Below are 19,450 nucleotides of genomic sequence, written 5' to 3'. Positions count from 1 at the left end.
TTGTTCTTTGTGGTTAGCCTGTCTCTCACTCTACCACAATGGTGTAAAGCCCTGACGCCAAAATCTCTAATGGGACGGCCCAGTGCAGACAGGAACACAAGCCAACCATTGTCAGTCTCTCTCTCTCTGTATCTGTTTTTAAGTTAACATCTGAGCTGACAGGACCACCTCTGCCCACTGACGTTGCTAACATGCATGTTAGGAACATGCTCCCGCTGGCATGTGCACAGCTTGAGGTAACAAAGCTCATTCGTTTCCCAGTCAGCTCCCCATTCGCGGCAAAAGTACAGACCTCCACCTTTGTGCCCTGGGTGGGCATTTTGGCATTTTACTAAGAACAATTCTTGGAAAGGACTTTAAGTGTGTGAACGGGAGATTGTTTCTCATTCTCCGTATGGATTGTTTTTCCTTCAGACAGCCAGACGCTGTGTTGAAGCAGCCTTTGAGCCACAACTAAGATGACTTTACCTGAATGTCAGACAACAGCAACCCACTTCCCCCCACTCCTACTCTTCATCCCGCTCTCGATCACCACTACCTTAGTGACAGCTGAACCTAGACTGCCTTTGTAAAATCTGACCACGATATCATTCAAGTAGCTGCTTTAGCTCCTAGCTCAAGAGCACGCTCACTGAAGCATGGTATTAAAGAAGTGTGCAGGGGACTGAAGCAAAGCTGCTAAGATCTACTGTGTATTTTACATTTTCTACAATCAATAAAGGCAATCTTCTGGAGGACATTTAAATGCCTCTCCGTCTGCTTTGTTTTAAGTTCCCCATTTAAAAAATGCTCAGAGCAGACAGCCTTTGGTTTACGCATCATTTCCAGCGTGGTTTAAATTGCAGTTACACGTCTGGCGTACGGCACGTTAGAATCCAAATGATTATTGTGAAACCACTCTAGTGCTAATGTACTCATCAAATCTCCCATGGAAAGAAAATAAATTTTCTTAATGGAAAATATAGACTACAAAACATTATGTATTTTAATTACTGTTACTGTAATTTCACAACAGAAAAAATAATAATCATAATAAAATAAAACATATCTGAAATCAAGCACATATAACAGAAAAGCATTATGTAATGATTTATTTGATAGTGCTACCATTCTGAATTTGTAAACTACATCTGAATTGGGAGAATACATACATGGTCATAGTGGTCTTTTCCAAAACTCACTGAACAATAAAATGAAATACAATTAAAAAAATAAAAGTCTCAAAGCCCCGTCTTCATCTTACCTAAACCCATACGAATAAAATCATACATCCCTCCCCAGCCTGCATCCCACTCAATATCATCCAGACACAATCCTCAGCCCCTTCCACGTCTCCTTCCTACCCGATCCCTCTGGAGGAGCACTGACCCTTCTCAGTGCCCTCCGCCCCTCCTTACTCTCTCTCCTTGAGCAGGACCTTCTGGGACTCATCGAGGCGCAGCTGGAGGGCATTGACTTTGCTGGTGTCCTCTTCCAGGATGGTGATGTCGTCCCAGAGCAGGCGGTTGCGGTCCTGACGGCTGAGTGCGGAGCGGAGGCTACTAGCGCTGCGCCCGTCCCAGCTGTCCGGCCCTTCGGCCTTCGCCCGCAGCAGAGACTCCAGCAGCTCCATCTCCTGAGGACCACAAGCACAGACAGGCTACGGTAAACAAAATACTGTGACGGTGGCTGCACACTGAGGATGTTATTATTCTGTTTGTTTTCCCTGGTCACCTGGCCTTACTTTTCTTACAGTATATATTATATACATTATTAGAGACTGTGTATGACACAAAGAAGCATGGATAACTGCATGGATGGATCCAAGAACAAACAAAAATATGTGACATCATTGAAAGAGTTGAAATGTCAATGGGCAAGAACAACAGATCGAAGATGGACAAAGGAAGTTATCGAATGGATCCCAAGAGATGATAAAATACCTAGCAGATGACCACATAAAAGATGGGAAGAGGAAATAATCTGTGCTGGTGCTATAGATTGATGCAAGTGGAAACATCCTGAGGAGGCCTTCATCCAGCAGGGGATCAATATGAGCTGATGATGATGATACATATTATATTCAGTGCAAGTTTGATCAGAAGAAAGGCCTTGTTTAGAGCTGCTATAGATGGGGTCTCTATAGTGGGCACTGGCCTAGTATATCAGTACTCAGTCCCAATGGTAAATTTCTAAACACAAAAGCATTTGACATATACATCGAAATCCATTTGAAACACTTTCAATGGTGAGGATTGTCTGAAGCACCCCAGTTGTTATGCCTGGATTGTACACACAATAATTACTCTTTACTTCGCATTTAAACTCCAGCAACAGTGGCTTCTTGACAGCTATGCAATCCATGCAGCTATTAGTATGCCTCTTATCTACCTTTGTCTTTACATCACTTAATGTTACTCATAATATAGCCCAAACAATATGCTTTTTCTTTACTCCAAATGAAATTACTAAGCCTGTGGAGGAGAAATGAGAAACTGCATTCCCAAAGCAAATTCAGGATGTTCTGCTAGGATTCAATTTCAAAGCTCTGGCCTACAAAAAACAAATGTTAAGGTTTCAGTGCCAAATGTCTATCGAAAAAAACAAAACGAAACTGGAATTTGATCAATTATATTTGATTGAAACCACCTGTAGTTACAGCATGCAACCACAAGGGGCCTCTGCATGTAAACAAATCCTTCTGGCTAAAACAAGCACATGTGGAAACATTCAGCTTGTCTGTGTTGGTGGGGTAAAACAATGATGAGAGAGGAAATGGGATAAAACTGGACTAAGGCCTTATCGCTGAATTGCACTCCTGAACACTGCTTATTTTGCACAGCTTCAGCTTTATTCTAATTTGAGAGATCCAAGACATAATTTGTAGAATGCGGATGAGATGGAGAAAATGAATACGCTGCTCAAAACATTTTAACTTATTTTCTGATTAAGTTGTATTGGTGCCCAGTTGCCACTTTAGAGCTAAATACACATCCAAGTTTCCTTCTCAGACGGGAATGCTTTCATTCACCATCGGTACAAACCTTTTCTGTTTTTCATGGTTTTTACATTTCTCAATATAATAAACAATTACTTTCTAAAATGAAAGATCAGTTACAGCAAAAGTACCAATTTTCAAAACATAAAAATTACAACATTGATATTATGCAGGAAATGGCAGGGAATCTCGTGCAGTGCACAAGCCCAGTCTCTGGAGTCAGCATCCCTGCCAGAACCCCTCTGGAGTTGAAGGTCACGGCTGCTGATGTGAATGACAGCAGCCAGATGTGACAGCTGCCTGGAGGAGGAACAGGAGCAAGATGTGTGCCAGGAGACTCCCATCCCTACATCCCTCACTCTTTGGCTTCAACATTAAGGATCGCGCATCAAAGGTGGCAAACAGAGATCTGATCTGAATGATGTCTACTGTGTGAACATATTATGCCACACAATTATGAGAGCTGCTTTCACAGACTTCTTATCTTAGATAACCCTACTAGTGCTCATCCGTGTCTGTGAAGTGGAGTCCAGACACCCATCCATGTTAAAACGGTTCAGTTATGTTCATAAGTAGTTAAATTAACTAATTAAGAGACTGTGTAAAATGAAAATCAGATGACCCCGTAGCCCCTGAGGACCACTCTTGAAGAGCAATGCTGAAAACATAATTGCAGAGCAGTTTTAGGGTAGACAGCAGTTTTACACAGCACACCCTTTGACTTTCTGAGAGGGCCACAGCACATTCATGACTGAATCCCTACCTTGTTCTTCTCAGGTTTATCCGTGCCCACGTCTCGCACAGGCTCCTGCTCTGGAGAGCCAGGCCCCTCGGTCTCCCTCTCCCTTTCGGAGGCCAGCTTGTTATCAAGGGGCTGTGCCGAGGGGGAGGGTGAGGGGGAGGGTGAGGGGGAGGGCGGCGGCGCAGGCGAGGCGGGGGTAGCTCTGTCGGCACGCAGCCGGCTGGCCTCCTGACGCAGTTGTTCATTCTCATTGGAGAGCTCCTGTCGCTCGCGACGCACACCCGTCAGCTCCTTGGTCAGGGCGTCCAGACGCTGCCGCAGCTGACGCACCTCGTCCCGTGCCTTGTTGCGCTCGGCCCGCACTTTGCTCCACTTCTCCCTCCAGTTGGCGGTGCAGTCTGACCACCAGCGCATCGTCTTCTCCATCTGGGCGGCACGGGCCCTGGCTTCCTCCAGCTCCCGCAGGCGCAGCTCCTCCCGGCTCTCCCAGTCCCCCCCCTCACCAACGCAGCCCACGGGGGACAGCAGCAGGGGTGGGCTGGAGTTGGGCGTGCCCCCCTTGGGGCTGGGTGTGGTCATGCTGTCTGGGGAGCGCATTCTGTCCGGGGAGGAGCCCAAGCCCGAGAGAAGGCTGCCTCCTGATTTGGCAGCTTCAGTCATCTGGGGGCTGGGGGTGTGGTTCATGGCTGCTGGGTTGCTGTGCAGGGGGTGAAGTTAGCAGTCCATTGCTCATCTATACGTGTGTGGGTATCTGTAAATGAACACATGGAGGGGGTGTTTGGATGAGGTCATTCTAGTGATACAATTGTTACATATATTTGAATCCAACTGCACAAGTGAGCAGTTGTTAAGTCATTCTCCCAAAGTACAAATATTTGTGCAGTGATGCAGAGGAGTACAAGTGAATATATTCTGATAATTTGAGCTTTTGGCAGGTGAAAAGTCTTAAGTCTCTAATTAGGTAAACAACTTCTTAAATGTGTGAATGCAACATTGGCGTGTTTTGTTTTTTTGCACCTACAGTCTTCACTAATGTCATTGTGACTTGGTAATGGAAACTTTTTTAGTCTAGTCCTTTCCCTCTGTTTTACTAAAATAAATAAGTGTGCATCTTAAACACTTAGCATCAAATTATCCTTGTACTGACATTCTTCCTGGTACAAATAATACAAGTATAGGAAAACAAAAGATATGATCCAGATTCAATAAAACACAATGCAAATATCTAGCAATTGCACAAAAAAGCATGATTCCATTTACAGAACCAAAACCCTTATCCGTTTCTTGTTGATTCATGATGGTCAAATACATTATTTTGCTCAGGCATATTAAATTTTCAGTCAAGAGTTTTAATGAATCCCTTTCACTCCTTTGAGCTTGCAGTGAAAATAATATTTCAGAGTGTATTCACATTTTTCGTGAGTTAGAATAGATCCCCCCCAACGATGCTCAAACCAGTGCCCCCTGCACACATCCTGCCTGCTTTATTTCAAACTAAAAATCTCAGTTTATACTATGAAAACTATATAAATAATAACTCTAGAGCAGTATGAAGCAATACTGTAATTGTGTACTTTTTCCAGTGCAGTCTCCTGTTGAGTTCTCCAAAGCTACATGCCCACATCACAAGGAGTTATTTAAGGGAATGGTGGAGTACCAGGAAGATGCTTTGATATATCAAATCTGTACTGCTGCATTTCACTTTCTACAGATCTACACTACTGGTATTGTACCAATCTCAACAGGGGATTGTCAGCTTATCAAATTTCTGGACAGAAAGAAGTGAGATCACTGTTGCTGTTGACAGCTGTTCTATTGGACTTCAGAGGGAGTACACAGCACAGGGAACAAGGAGACTGTGAATAAGAGACCCAAACTGATTGAGAACCCAAAGGTTGCAATGGCAAAATATGAAAAGGGGGACAAAATTGCCTTGCTGGGTTTCATTTGCGTACACTAACATGGATGCTGAAAGAACCACACTGCAATAACCTCCAATGAACATTTATTTATGTGTGAATTTACAGAGAGAGTGACTGATTGATTGCACTTCAATATTGCTTTTGTGTTCAAGCTGTTCACAGACAAGGGCAGAAGAAGCCGTCCAATACAAACACAAATAAAAAGCGACATAAAATGAGAAGGACAATTCCATCGACGGTGTTATGATGTTGAGGTGACTTTGGCGAGGTGTCGCCCTGGCCTGCTGAAAGGACTGCACAGCAACGGTCCCAATTCCGAACCAGTGGGAGAGAGAAACAAGGCATTAAATAGACACAGACAACAAAAACAACCGCAATGCTCTTTTGGAGGGAGAAACCGATCACCAGTGGCCAATGTTATGGTAAACCCTCAAGCCACAGAACTAAGCTGATTCAGAGCTGTTTACTAAGAGGTAAAGGGGGCACTGCTTTCCTAGAGAACATGGCAAGGTCATGCAGGTTTTGACACTGAGCAGATAATGAGCAAATATTTTTTAACTCCACTGACAGCGAGCCTGAAAGGCAGAGTGGAGGAGGCTTCTTTCAAGGGCAGAATTTTTCCCCATTAATCACCAATCCACAGAGAGTGGGTGACAGCTAGAAGTGGCTTATCCTCACAACAGAGAAATCACTTTGGTGTAAAGGATTAGGGGGAGGTTTTTACATTAACCACACACCCCCACCCTCCAACACCCCTTAGGAGATCCACAGCATAATCAGTCCAAGCCAGTGGCGGATTAAATAATCTTCAAAAGCTTTGATCAGATGTATTTTGGTTATCTAATCAAATGTTGCAAACTCTTCAAAGACAAAGAACTTCAGGGGGCTTTTGATTAGTACACCTCGCAAAACAAATAGCAAATCCACAAAACAATGCCATTCAACCTGCTGTGCCAAAAGTCAAAACCAATTTGGACACCTTTGCAAATGCAGCAGCACCTCGGCTATGGATTCCCAATTAAGATAATGCTGCTATTGATGGAGCTCAGGTCCGATGGAGGTTCACTTGACCTCCCTGTCACCTTAAATGGAGACTTCATAAATAGACTTTTCACCTCCATGAAATCTATTCATCAAAATCTGAATGTTATAAAAAGGAAATTACATTAACAAAACCACAACCAAAAATAACATTATCGCACCCCCCAAGTTTAAGGTATAAGAAATGAGGCATGAGTGATTCTTGAATTCCAGTATGAAAGCCAGTGCGCCCAGTCTTTCTTGAACGTAATTAGAGATCCAGTATGACTACTCCAGGCCCCAAAGAACTGAGGCTTTGCCGGTGCTGGAGGAGCTGACCCATTCTCTGTGCTGTATGAACACAACATGCTTCCGCCCCTCTGTAGAGGAAGCAAATATCTCCAGACAAAGTGAACAAGTTCCTGTTAGGCAGACACAGGGCTCTGTGAACTACACAAGGAAACACAATACCTTCCTTGTGATTTTCTTTTTTATAAATACATACACATAGTGAAGGATATCACATAGCAAGTTTTTTCCTTTATCTGCATCCTCGCTCTCTCTGGTAAAAAGAGGATGACCCAGGTCATTCTAGAATGGAGTTGGAGTGTAATATTATTAGGCACAGATTAAATTCTTTTCAGGTTTTATCATGGTGCAACACTAAGCATCACAACCTACACTACATTTAAAATAGATTTTAAATATTTCTATACCCTGGTGATGTTCACTGTGATGTTTGCAGTGAAGAGTGACAGTGAGTTCCTCACCATATAAGTAATTGAGATCGTAGACATGCAGTTTTCAGACATGCATTAGTCCAGTTAGCTTCAGTCTAAACAAACAAACATACACGCACACAAACATGCATAATCATCAAAATTCCCCATCTGTTATGCAGATTTGTTTTCTTCAGATTTTCCATTCTCTACTGCTGTGAAGAGAAATAAAATAAAACAAAATACTGTCGCTGAGACAGAGGTGGTGTAAGATAAGGAAAAGGAGGGAATGGGGGGAGGGGATGAAAGAGCCGCATGCCACGGAGGAAGAGGGTATTTTAATTTGTGATATTTCCCCAGCAATAGAAGCAGAAACAGAAACGAGGGAGGGTCACCAGTTTAACTGCAGGAGAACTTTCTGCTCTAGTTGGGGCAGAGGGACAAGCTGGCAGAAAGTATGGCCCCAGGACATTAAATCACAGGGAGAGAGCAACAAGGAAGGTCAGACAGACATGCACCCCATGCACTTCAGCTAACTTGACCTTAAATATTAAAGCTGCAGACGATGATATAGAGGTTCCCCAGCTCACAGCTAGAAAATTTATTCAGTTGCTTGGCATGTACACTACTGTTCAAAAGTTTGGGGTCACTTATGCCCCGTTTCCACTGGCGCGTCCGGCCCCGGACACTTAAACGGGTGTTTCCACTGGCTAAGCGTCCGGACGCGGCCGTGTTTTGTGGCCAGTTAACTTGCTGGTGCTAGACATGTCCGTAAGCATCCGTCCCCACTGAGGACATGATTCACTTTCAGAATTGGAGGTGTGCGCTTGACTTGAGACACAGGGAAGAGATAAGATACATTATGTTGGAAGATATAATCTCAAGTGCCGAGTGCGATCACGAAGAAATTAGTTTTATTAGCAGCATGGAGTGGAAACCACGTACAGAAACAATGGCTGCTTACAGTTAATATCCCAGTGTATTAAAAACTTGGATTTCACAGGACCGGTGCAGCGCCTGACTAGTTAAAATAAACTGAAGGATAATAATCGGATCGATAGCAGCCGATATAATTCATATTTTATTAACAACTGGCCGGTGTTTCAGGCTGTGTTTAGTGAATGGTGTGCAGGACAATCAGCGTGAAGGCGAACACGATTAAGTTAACGTGTGTCCATTTACAAGTTACATTAATGAATACATACATACAGATCTGGGTTTCCCTCTAAAACATTAAGGACTGGTTTAATAAATGCGTACATAAACGTCATGACTGAGACGCACACACTTTAGTTCAATTATAACCTGCTATATTGTAGCTGGATGATTAATCGTGAAAAGTGTGTATTTTGTTCCAACTGTAACTTGCCCTGGTTAAGGACGTCTGATAAGTAAATTATAAATAATACGGCAAAAAGTATCGTTTGCAGTTACAAATCTGTAGTAAGAGTAATAAATTAAGGGAGCCACACTGTGCCGTTTAAAATACATTTATACTAGCACAAATGATGATGATAATAATAACAATACATATTCGCTATTTTGTATTATTGTTGCACATGGAAACGTATTCTTATGTGAACATGCTTGTCTGAATATAATGTTGTCTTTACACGTTTAGCTCTTCCTGATATCTCTGAACAGAAACGTGTATTTATTACGCTGTTTACAATCATGTAAAGCACAAATAATAAAACAGACACAAAGTCCTCTCCTCGTCAGGCTGTGTCGCTCGCAGTGTTGATCTCTGTCTGTTTTTAACACAAACACAAACCAAACCCACAGCCGCTGCTCCTCCATCAGAGGGACGGATTCACAGCGGCCTGGTTTTGCAGAAAAAGCTCTGGGACTCCGGCACGGCATGGCACGGCACGACACGGACGCTTAAGCCAGTGGAACCTAGGCATTAGAAATGTCCTTGTTTTCGAAAGAAAAGCCAATTTTTTGTCCATTAAAATAACATCGAATTGATCAGAAATGCAGTGTAGACATTGTTAATGTTGTAAACAACTATTGTAGCTGGAAACGGCTGATTTGTAATGGAATATCTACATAGGCGTACAGAGGCCCATTATCAGCAACCATCAGTCCTGTGTTCCAATGACACGCTAATCCAAATTTATAATTTTAGGCTAACTGATCATTAGAAAACCCTTTTGCAATTATGTTAGCACAGCTGAAAACTGTTGTTCTGATTAAAGAAGCAATAAACCTGGCCTTCTTTAGACTAGTTGAGTATCTGGAGCATCAGCAATTGTGGGTTTGATTACATGCTCAAAATGGCCAGAAACAAAGAACTTTCTTCTGAAACTCATGTCTATTCTTGTTCTGAGAAACGAAGGCTATTGCATGTGAGAAATTGCCAAGAAACTGAAGATCTCGTACAGCGCTGTGTACTACTCCCAGCCGCCTTACAGGTCCTCAACTTCATTAAATAGTACCAGTAGAACACCAGTCTCAACGTCAACAGTGAAGAGGCGACACCAGGATGCTGGCCTTCTAGGCAGAGTTGCAAAGAAAAAGCCATATCTCAGCCTGGCCAATAAAAAGAAAGATTAAGATGGGCAAAAGAACACAGACACTGGACAGAGCAAGATTGGAAAAAAGTGTTATGGACAGATGAATCAGCAAGTTTGAGGTGTTCGGATCACAAAGACGAACATTCATGAGATGCAGACAAAATGAAAGAATGCTGGAGGAGTGCTTGACGCCATCTGTCAAGCATGGTGGAGGCAATGTGATGGTCTGGGGGTGCTTTGGTGGTGGTAAATTGGGAGATTTGTACAGGGTAAAAGGGATCCTGAAGAAGGAAGGCTATCAATCAATTTTGCAATGCCATGCCATACCCTGTGGATGGCGCTTGATTGAGGGCAATGACCCAAAGCACAGCTCCAAACTATGCAAGAACTATTTAGAGAAGAAGCAGTCAGCTGGTATTCTATCTACAATGGAGAGGCCAGCACAGTCACTGGATTTCAACCCTATTGAGCTGTTGTGGGAGCAGCTTGACCGTATGGTACGTAAGAAACCCATCAAGCCAATCCAACTTGTGGGAGGTGCTTCAGGAAGCATGGGGTGAAATCTCTTCAGATTACCTCAACAAATTGACAACTAGAATGCCAAAGGTCTGCAAGGCTGTAATTGCTGCAAATGGAGGATTCTTTGACGGCAGCAAAGTTTGAAGGACACAATTATTATTTAAATTAAAAATCATTATTTCTAACCTTGTCAATGACTATATTACCTATTCATTGTGCTATATTTACTATTCAAAATAATTTTATGTACACTCACCTAAAGGATTATTAGGAACACCATACTAATACTGTGTTTGACCCCCTTTCGCCTTCAGAACTGCCTTAATTCTACATGGCATTGATTCAACAAGGTGCTGAAAGCATTCTTTAGAAATGTTGGCCCATATTGATAGGATAGCATCTTGCAGTTGATGGAGATTTGTGGGATGCACATCCAGGGCACGAAGCTCCCGTTCCACCACATCCCAAAGATGCTCTATTGGGTTGAGATCTGGTGACTGTGGGGGCCAGTTTAGTACAGTGAACTCATTGTCATGTTCGAGAAACCAATTTGAAATGATTCGACCTTTGTGACATGATGCATTATCCTGCTGGAAGTAGCCATCAGAGGATGGGTACATGGTGGTCATAAAGGGATGGACATGGTCAGAAACAATGCTCAGGTAGGCCGTGGCATTTAAACGATGCCCAATTGGCACTATGGGGCCTAAAGTGTGCCAAGAAAACATCCCCCACACCATTACACCACCACCACCAGCCTGCACAGTGGTAACAAAGCATGATGGATCCATGTTCTCATTCTGTTTACGCCAAATTCTGACTCTACCATCTGAATGTCTCAACAGAAATCGAGACTCATCAGACCAGGCAACATTTTTCCAGTCTTCAACTGTCCAATTTTGGTGAGCTTGTGCAAATTGTAGCCTCTTTTTCCTATTTGTAGTGCAGATGAGTGGTACCCGGTGGGGTCTTCTGCTGTTGTAGCCCATCTGCCTCAAGGTTGTACGTGTTGTGGCTTCACAAATGCTTTGCTGCATACCTCGGTTGTAACGAGTGGTTATTTCAGTCAAAGTTGCTCTTCTATCAGCTTGAATCAGTCGGCCCATTCTCCTCTGACTTCTAGCATCAACAAGGCATTTTCGCCCACAGGACTGCCGCATACTGGATGTTTTTCCCTTTTCACACCATTCTTTGTAAACCCTAGAAATGGTTGTGCGTGAAAATCCCAGTAACTGAGCAGATTGTGAAATACTCAGACCGGCCCGTCTGGCACCAACGACCATGCCAACCTTAAAATTGCTTAAATCACCTTTCCTTCCCATTCAGACATTCAGTTTGGAGTTCAGGAGATTGTCTTGACCAGGACCACACCCCTAAATGCATTGAAGCAACTGCCATGTGATTGGTTGGTTAGATAATTGCATTAATGAGAAATTGAACATGTGTTCCTAATAATCCTTTAGGTGAGTGTATGGTTTCATTGAAAACAAGGACATTTCTAAGTGAACTTACAAACTTTTGAATGGTAGTGTAATTGCCAAGAAACATTTTTCTTTTCAACAGGAAACAATTAACTAATTTGTCATATCCAAAAAACAAATGAAGCAGGCTTATATGAACTATAGTGTGCTTTTGACTTTCACAGCTTAGGCAGAAATGCAGCTCTCAGGCAGCCAGACCCACACAACTGCAAGTTGAATGCACTGCTTGCTGACCACAACAACCTCATGAAATGGAAACCTTTTTTGTCTGCATCACCCTGGTAGCAAAGAAACAACTCTGTTGTTTCAACAAATGTAAGTCCTCACAGTTTTTTTTTTAATTCACAAAATCTACAGATAAGTCCTATGCTGCCTTTCCCTTGGCCCTGACTGTGACCTAACATCTTGTCTGCACTCATCAGCTCTTACAATACAGGATGTAAGACCACATATATTGTATACCCTTGTGTAAATTGGAATTTGTAAAATGTATTATGCTTTGAATTGCACTGTATTATGTAATTTGGAATTTGGAATATGTTTTATGCCTGCACTGTAATTTTGCACTTTGCTAATATTTTATAAGTCGCCCTGGATAAAGGCATCTTCTAAGAAACAAATAATACAAATAATAATAATAATAATAATAATAATAATAATGTGACAGTTTAGTTAGCCATAAAGTGTTGTTGCAAAGTAAGAATTACAACCAGAGAGAGAGAGAGAAATTAACCCCCCAGGAAGCAGTTTATGAGGTACTTTATACTTCAACTTTTAACCTTGAATAATTTAGGTCAACACACGAAGCTGCACATTCAGTTTCCAGACAACCGCTATGCAGGAAGGCTGACTGCTAGACACAAGGTGGTTACAACGACAGTCAGCAACCGCAACAGAATTTAAAAATCCAAGCCTTAGCTAGGCCCCTGTAACAGTGGGGAGTGACCAAAAAAAAAAACTCATACATTTAATTAAAAAAATAAAATCAGGTACTGATCAGGCTCTGCACCACAAGCATCAAATTAACTATAAGAGGAGGTGGGGATAGAAATTAATATGTGGAGTAGCCAAGAAAGAGGGGGGAAAGAAAGAAATGTGTTCTGAATCTCCTGATGGATTTCCGTTCCAAGACAGCGGTATCATGCTTGAGAGAACTCCGAATTAAAAGATTAAAAATAGCTGCTTTTCACGAGGGAATTTCCTTCTGATATTCAATCCATCTGGTGGAACATGGGCTGTTTGTGATGCCAAACAAGGAGCGACATGGGAAATGATGCCCTCCCTAACCCAGAGCATTGTCTGAGCCACCACAGAAATACCAGCCCCTAGACAAGGGGATTGTTTCAGCCCCCGTGTGCAGCCCACGCAACTGGCAACGTGGCAAGGCAAATACAAATGCAATAGGGCTTTAATTGCACCCCTGCCTTTTTTAGTTCAGACTATATCTATTATATAAAAATGTAAACCTAAATCTGTTATGTTGCTACAAAAAGTTACTCCTGTATTAACTGTAATACAGTAACACTAAGGAAATTAAATATACTTAAAGCCCTGGATTAGCAGTAGCAATTGTAACAGGTCTGAGAATCATTACAGCACTTTTCAGTGACTCTGGCTCGCTGGTATGCTGAAATGTCTGTGTAATGATCAGCAGTAGATCCTGGCAGAGCATTTGTAGTGTGAACAGCCTACCCCCTTCACAATTCACATCTTTCACACATTCTGTATAAAGTCTTCATGGAATTACAGGTAAATGCCACATGCGCAAGCAGAACAAGCAGATGATAAAACTCATAGCAATTTAACCAGGAAGAGTTTGGTTTAAGTACATTAAAAATCAAATATGTTTATCCTTAATAATATTCAAAAATGATTGGTGCCATCACCTGGGTTGAACCCTTCACATTGAATCACTGAGGGGGGAAAAGGATGGCAAGGAGATTTTCATGCCATCATCACTCGCCAGTGACATCACTCCTTCAGCCAATCCTGACTTCATCTGCTAATGAGAAGGATGTAGGTTTTCAAAAGAATCTCTTATAATGTAATCATGCTTCAGTCCTGCTCTGTAGACACCAGAAGCTGCTCTCCCAAGTGATGACAGGCAAATTAGCATAATGTTCCCGAAATCGGTAAACATTTTCAGACATCTTAGACCACCGTAAAATTCTCAGACAGAGCAAAGAAGTATTTTTTTCAAATATATTTCAAAGCAATATTACACCATGTTCTGCCACTGAACATGGAGAGGACAGCAAATATCTCCAAGAACTGTCAGCTGAAATGTAACCTATGTATGTTTTCAAATGGGATGGGATTAAATGCGATGCAAGCTAATCCCTTACAGAGTGATACAAAATTAAATTAATGTGAAGTGTGAACCTCAAGATTTAAATTCAGATTGAATGTTTTTGTCTGTCCTGTGCGCCTTGTACTCTGTGGTTTTAATCTCAATCGTTTAAGACAGAGGATGTGTTTCTTTATCTTCCTTAACACAAAAGCAAATCCGCACATCTCTCATGTTTCACAAGTCAAAATCATAAAAGGCACCACATCAAACCAGAGGAGCTTTTCCAAATCAGCAAGGACACACGGACCCGGGGACACAAATGGAAATTGGACTTCAAGGCATTCAAGATGGAAAACAGGAGACACTTCTTCACACAGAGAGTCGTCACAATCTGGAACAAACTACCCGGCAATGTGGTTGAAGCTGAAAATTTGGGAACATTTAAAAATAGACTGGATAGGATCCTTGGATCACTTAGTTATTAATGGACACCAAACGAGCATGATGGGTCGAATGGCCTCCTCTCGTTTGTAAACTTTCTTATGTTCTTATAAGTCGAAAGAGAGCCTTAATCAACTTGGATTGGAGTCCCAGACTATATAAAACTAAATTAGTTGATCTCAGCTCTCTTAGTTTTACATTAACATTAACTGCTGAAAGTACTTTATTTCCCCATAAATCAAATTTTCTAGATCAGAAACCACAGGCTAGATTACCAGCTTCAATATTCATAAGTGAGCTTCTTGAAGGAAATCCCTCCAGGGGGACAATAATAAGTGCTGTACACACCCGACCAGCAGCTAATAATGACTGTGTGAGGTGCTCACAGGCATCCTTCCCCATCAGAGGAAGGACAATGGAGGCTGAAAAATGTAGAGGGGATCAGTCAGGTGACAGGCAGTGCAGGGAGGTCAGCTGGGGGTCAACAGCCAATGCTGAGGGTTAAACTGGCCTCATGGCTAAACTGACTTCACTGCGACTGGGTACCCAGGGCATATCTGATCTGATCAAAGAGTGCATTTAATCTGGGGCAGCAGTCAACGGGAGAGGGCTAAATGAACACTGCAATTCACTGGAGAAGAGAAGAGGAGAGTAATGAAGCCAGGGGTGCAAAGGAGGCAGGGGCTGAGAAAACAACCAGGAAGCCTAAAAAAAAAACCACTTTCACATGGGAGGGGTGAAAATTAGTGTCTAATGGGCGAGTTTACTCCAATTAAGCTCCATTTGATTCTTCAGATGCATGATAAACAGCCTCACCCCATCTTGGTCTACAGGGCCTCCATGATAAAGGTAACTGCTCTGATTCAGTGACTGAAAACTGGGACAGACACGAAGAAGGCGCCCTGGTCCAGAAAAGCCGGTTATATTTACTGTGGTTCCAAATGGACAGATGGATTTCAGATCTGAGGATGAACAGAAGATCTTGCCATTGTTTTCAGATTTTAAAACTGACTTCTGCAGAACAGCCAGGACTACGACAGATTTCAGATTTCAAGTGTTCATTTGCATGCTGAAACCATTACAATACATCATAAAAAGAGCGAACTTTAACACGGGGTTGTAAAATAGCAGGTGCAAGCCCTAATAGGCTGCTATGTTAAGCCACCAATTTGTTAAAAAGCAGGCTAGGGCAGGAGGAGCATGAGTGCCAGGTCAGAGGAAGATGGGAGTTTTCTTGACTGTGCTTTTAAGTTACTAAAGCCTCTATCCTACCAGCTATGTTGCAAACACCCTTAGACAGGTCAATCCCCCCTTCACAAAACCAACAAAAGAACAAAACTAAAGCAGGTGGAAACATATAGGAGGACCACATTTTTCTTCCACTAACATTTCTTTTAACCCTTGAAAGAGTGCTTTAAAATATTTAATATATATTATACTTTACAGAGCAAAACCACAAGCTTTCATTATCAACACAGTCAATTCAGTGACTACAGGATATATAACAGACCAACAAATTCTACTGAAATCTGCTTGTGACATACTTATCACAGTTCAGAGTAAAGAATCTGCATATTATGTAGACGCTTGCCAAATAAATTCTTATTCCTGTATGAACTGAAAATTGTAATTGTAAATATGCAAAACAAAAGATAAAATGTGAAAACCCAGATGCTAAGCAAACCTTTTTCAGGTTTTTAAAACACTGATCTGAAGAGTTATGAAACTGTACATTACAATGCAGAACACACAACCCAGATAAACCATCGGGGGACTGTGGTGACATCTTTATGGGCCACAAGCCATGCCATGGTACCAACTACACAGAAGCCAAGATCTGAACACCATCTGGAGTGGGGAGCTTCTATCAACCTGCTGGCAAGACATGCCATGATTTAGGCAGGTGCAAGGAAGAATGAGAAGTGACCAAGCTAAAAGAAAAAATAAGATTTATGGTTTTAAAGCATAACAGGAGGTAAAGAAAGATGTGGAAGGTGTAAAGCCTTAAAAAAAGAGAGACTAGAAGAAAGCAGGGGGAGGTGGAGCAGTGGAGAGGGGGAAGAGCTCATTGAGGGCTCAGCAGATGGCAAAGGCAATGTCTCTATTGATAATGGGCTGCCTCAGTAAATAAAACACAGAGAGTTATTTACAGCTGGAGGGTCAGCCAATCATCCCCCACACACACACCCCCTCACAGCCTAACCCAGACAGACTCCCTCTCGGGTTGCAGCCTGGGCACCGCAAACACAGAGCCCCCCCACCCCGTCAGCCCTGCAGGATGGACCGAAACCTCCCACAGGAACACCATCCATCCTCCACTCACTCAACAGCCTTGGCTTTCTGCTTTTTTGTCTTTACAATTTGTGTGTCACACTCTGCCGAAACGAAAACAGCTTTCCTGTGAGGTTTGATGGCTTGCCTGCTGCAGAGAATATGTCCGTTTGTGCAAAAGGCACACATTTCAATTGATTCTTGCATGCGCTTTTGAATGAGAAATCGAATATATATATCGGCTCCCAGTCATGACCTACAGAACGTACACCTCAGTAAGATTCACGGCGTATAAAGAAAAAGCAGACAAGTAGGAAAATGCAACAACAAGAAGACGTAGCTCACTACTTTTTTCAAAATGACAGGCAGGAGACCTCCTGGTAATTCAGAGGGCTGAACATAAAATAAATCAATGTGCAGGATGTGTCTCCATTTGAATTGGCAAATGCAAATATAGTGTTGTATGAATGTTTTCAATTATATACGGTATTGTCTGCAAATAAAAGGAATTTTACAATTCGAAAAAAACAAAAGACCAAGTTAAGGCTGTGCCCCAGGTAGTCATGTGGTGGCATGAAGACAATCTAGCAAATAATGCTCTCGCTGCATGCTTTCTGGGATACTCAGAAAACTCTGAATTAACTTCCTGAAAAGACTGTTTAGTATTTCAGATTGTAAACCTGCAACAAAAGCCTTTACCCTCGTGAAATAACATCAAATTAGGAATCAAGACAGTTAATGACTTCAAAGAAAATAAATAGCCTACATATCCAAAAGTAAGTGTGATAGAGGGTTATTACAAGACGTGCTTTAGAGATTGTTGTTGTTCCCGGCTGTCATTCAGTTTTAAGTATAATTAATTCTGTTCAAAACCTGTATAAATGGAGACACAAGGCATATCTATCAAAACGATACTATGACTAGCTACTTTGTATTGGGAGATAAACTGCACCGCTTCAGTGTGGGCAAACTTTTACTGCAGTTCCAACAACAAAGTACATGTTTACCTTTTCTTCAAGCCACTATGAGTAGTAGGCGAAACCCATCTCACATCAAATATAGACATCGATTAGGACATCTGCCAAAAACTAGTACCACCAACTCTCAGATAATCAAAAGTCTAAAGTCCAGTTTTTGCTTACCTGAAATAATCCCCCAGTGTGCAGTGGCTCTTGAATCCCAGCACCGGCAGCCTTTCCCAGCTACCTCTCCACTAGCAGGTGCTCAGTGTCCAAGCTCTGTTCGGGACACATTTGTCCCTTCTGCAAAATGACAGACCCCCTTCTACCCTCCCTCTCTCCCCCTCCTTTCCACACTCAGGGCCTCCCACCCCTGACCCAAAAACTAGCTCCACACTGGGGCAATAAACTCTTTGACAAGAACATCTGCTCAGGGGGCTTCTTTCCCAGCGTGATCATGAAGCAGCATCTGCAGATCCCTCTCTGTCATTCTCTCTCTCTCACTCTCTCCCTGTATTTCTAACTACTGCAAGGCTTCTGAATTTACTGTAGTAAGAAAAAAAATGAATAAGAAAAAAAATCATGCAATAGTACTATTCTCTAAACTCTTCATTTAATTCACTTCTGAGGAATAGTAAATGCAAATAGGAGAATTAGTCTGCCACCGTTTGAGTATATTTAACCATTTCTTTCTGGCTCAGCTGGCAGTTTTCAAGGCAGTATGGCTAGGTGAAAAAAAATGTAATTCTTCTGCATTAATCAGCATAGTAACCCTGCGGGTTCCCTGTGCTTTCTGTGTCCATGAATATAGAGGTCTGCCCTTGTCATCTCCAAGCAGCTCAGTGACAGCTATGAGTATTGACAGTAACTGAATTTGCTGCAAGTCTGATCAGTGTATCGTATGCACCTGGGAGTGGAGCTAGTATAGGATTGCAAGCAGGCATGCTTAAGGAAATGCTACAGACCCAACAACAGTAGTGGAAATTTGTGGTGGTGTTCTTTCCACACGCACACTCAAAGTTATTCAGTGAGAAAAATTACAGAGTCAAACCTGCTGTGTGGGAGCTCAAGAAACATTTGGCTCGTAAATCTGAGCCCTGAGTTAAATATTTGGTGTACAATACTGCAACAGCTGAAATCGTAGACAGTGTGGAATGGAAAAACAATGCAGATTTATTTATTTTTCCTCAACATATGATAATTGGAACCTACAGTCAGTTTAGCCCCAAGTCTCGCACACCTGGGTGGCTCAGCAAATCCCAGCCCTAATGACTCAGAGATGTTCCACATTTCATTCCTGACCACACATCACGTATATACCCTTTTAACTGTATTTTTTTTCTACTTTGTTTTTAAGACTGAAGTAGGAGGACACACAAGGCAGGCTGAGAGTAGGGCTGGGTGGTATACCATAAAAAAACGATATACCAGTATTAATTTGCTGACCGGTTTGGACTTTTACTATACCTTCATATCGGTATTTTAAAGTTTTCTATGCTAAATTGAATAATTTACTAATTACTGTGTTGTTCAGTCATAGCATTCATGTATTGCATGATAACATAAACAAACAAATGTGATAAATGCACA

At 42.1% G+C, this 19,450-nt stretch overlaps 1 protein-coding gene across 1 annotated transcript in view; it reads right to left on the bottom strand.

Moving 5' to 3' along the window:
* The window catches only part of ccdc102a (coiled-coil domain containing 102A), a 66,706-nt gene that overhangs the window by 34,367 nt on the left and 12,889 nt on the right, over nt 1-19,450 (bottom strand). The window contains exons 2-3 of the mRNA XM_066713661.1: nt 3,741-4,470; nt 1,398-1,615 (exon numbers count right to left, since the gene is read on the bottom strand). Of these exons, the coding sequence (XP_066569758.1) occupies nt 1,398-1,615; nt 3,741-4,403 (881 nt within the window). The 5' untranslated portion in view covers nt 4,404-4,470. The remainder of the gene's footprint in view (nt 1-1,397; nt 1,616-3,740; nt 4,471-19,450) is intronic.

This window comes from Amia ocellicauda, chromosome 9, assembly GCF_036373705.1.
Source record: "Amia ocellicauda isolate fAmiCal2 chromosome 9, fAmiCal2.hap1, whole genome shotgun sequence".
NCBI classification, from domain to species: Eukaryota; Metazoa; Chordata; class Actinopteri; order Amiiformes; family Amiidae; genus Amia; species Amia ocellicauda.
This window is presented reverse-complemented; position numbering and strand designations above follow the sequence as displayed.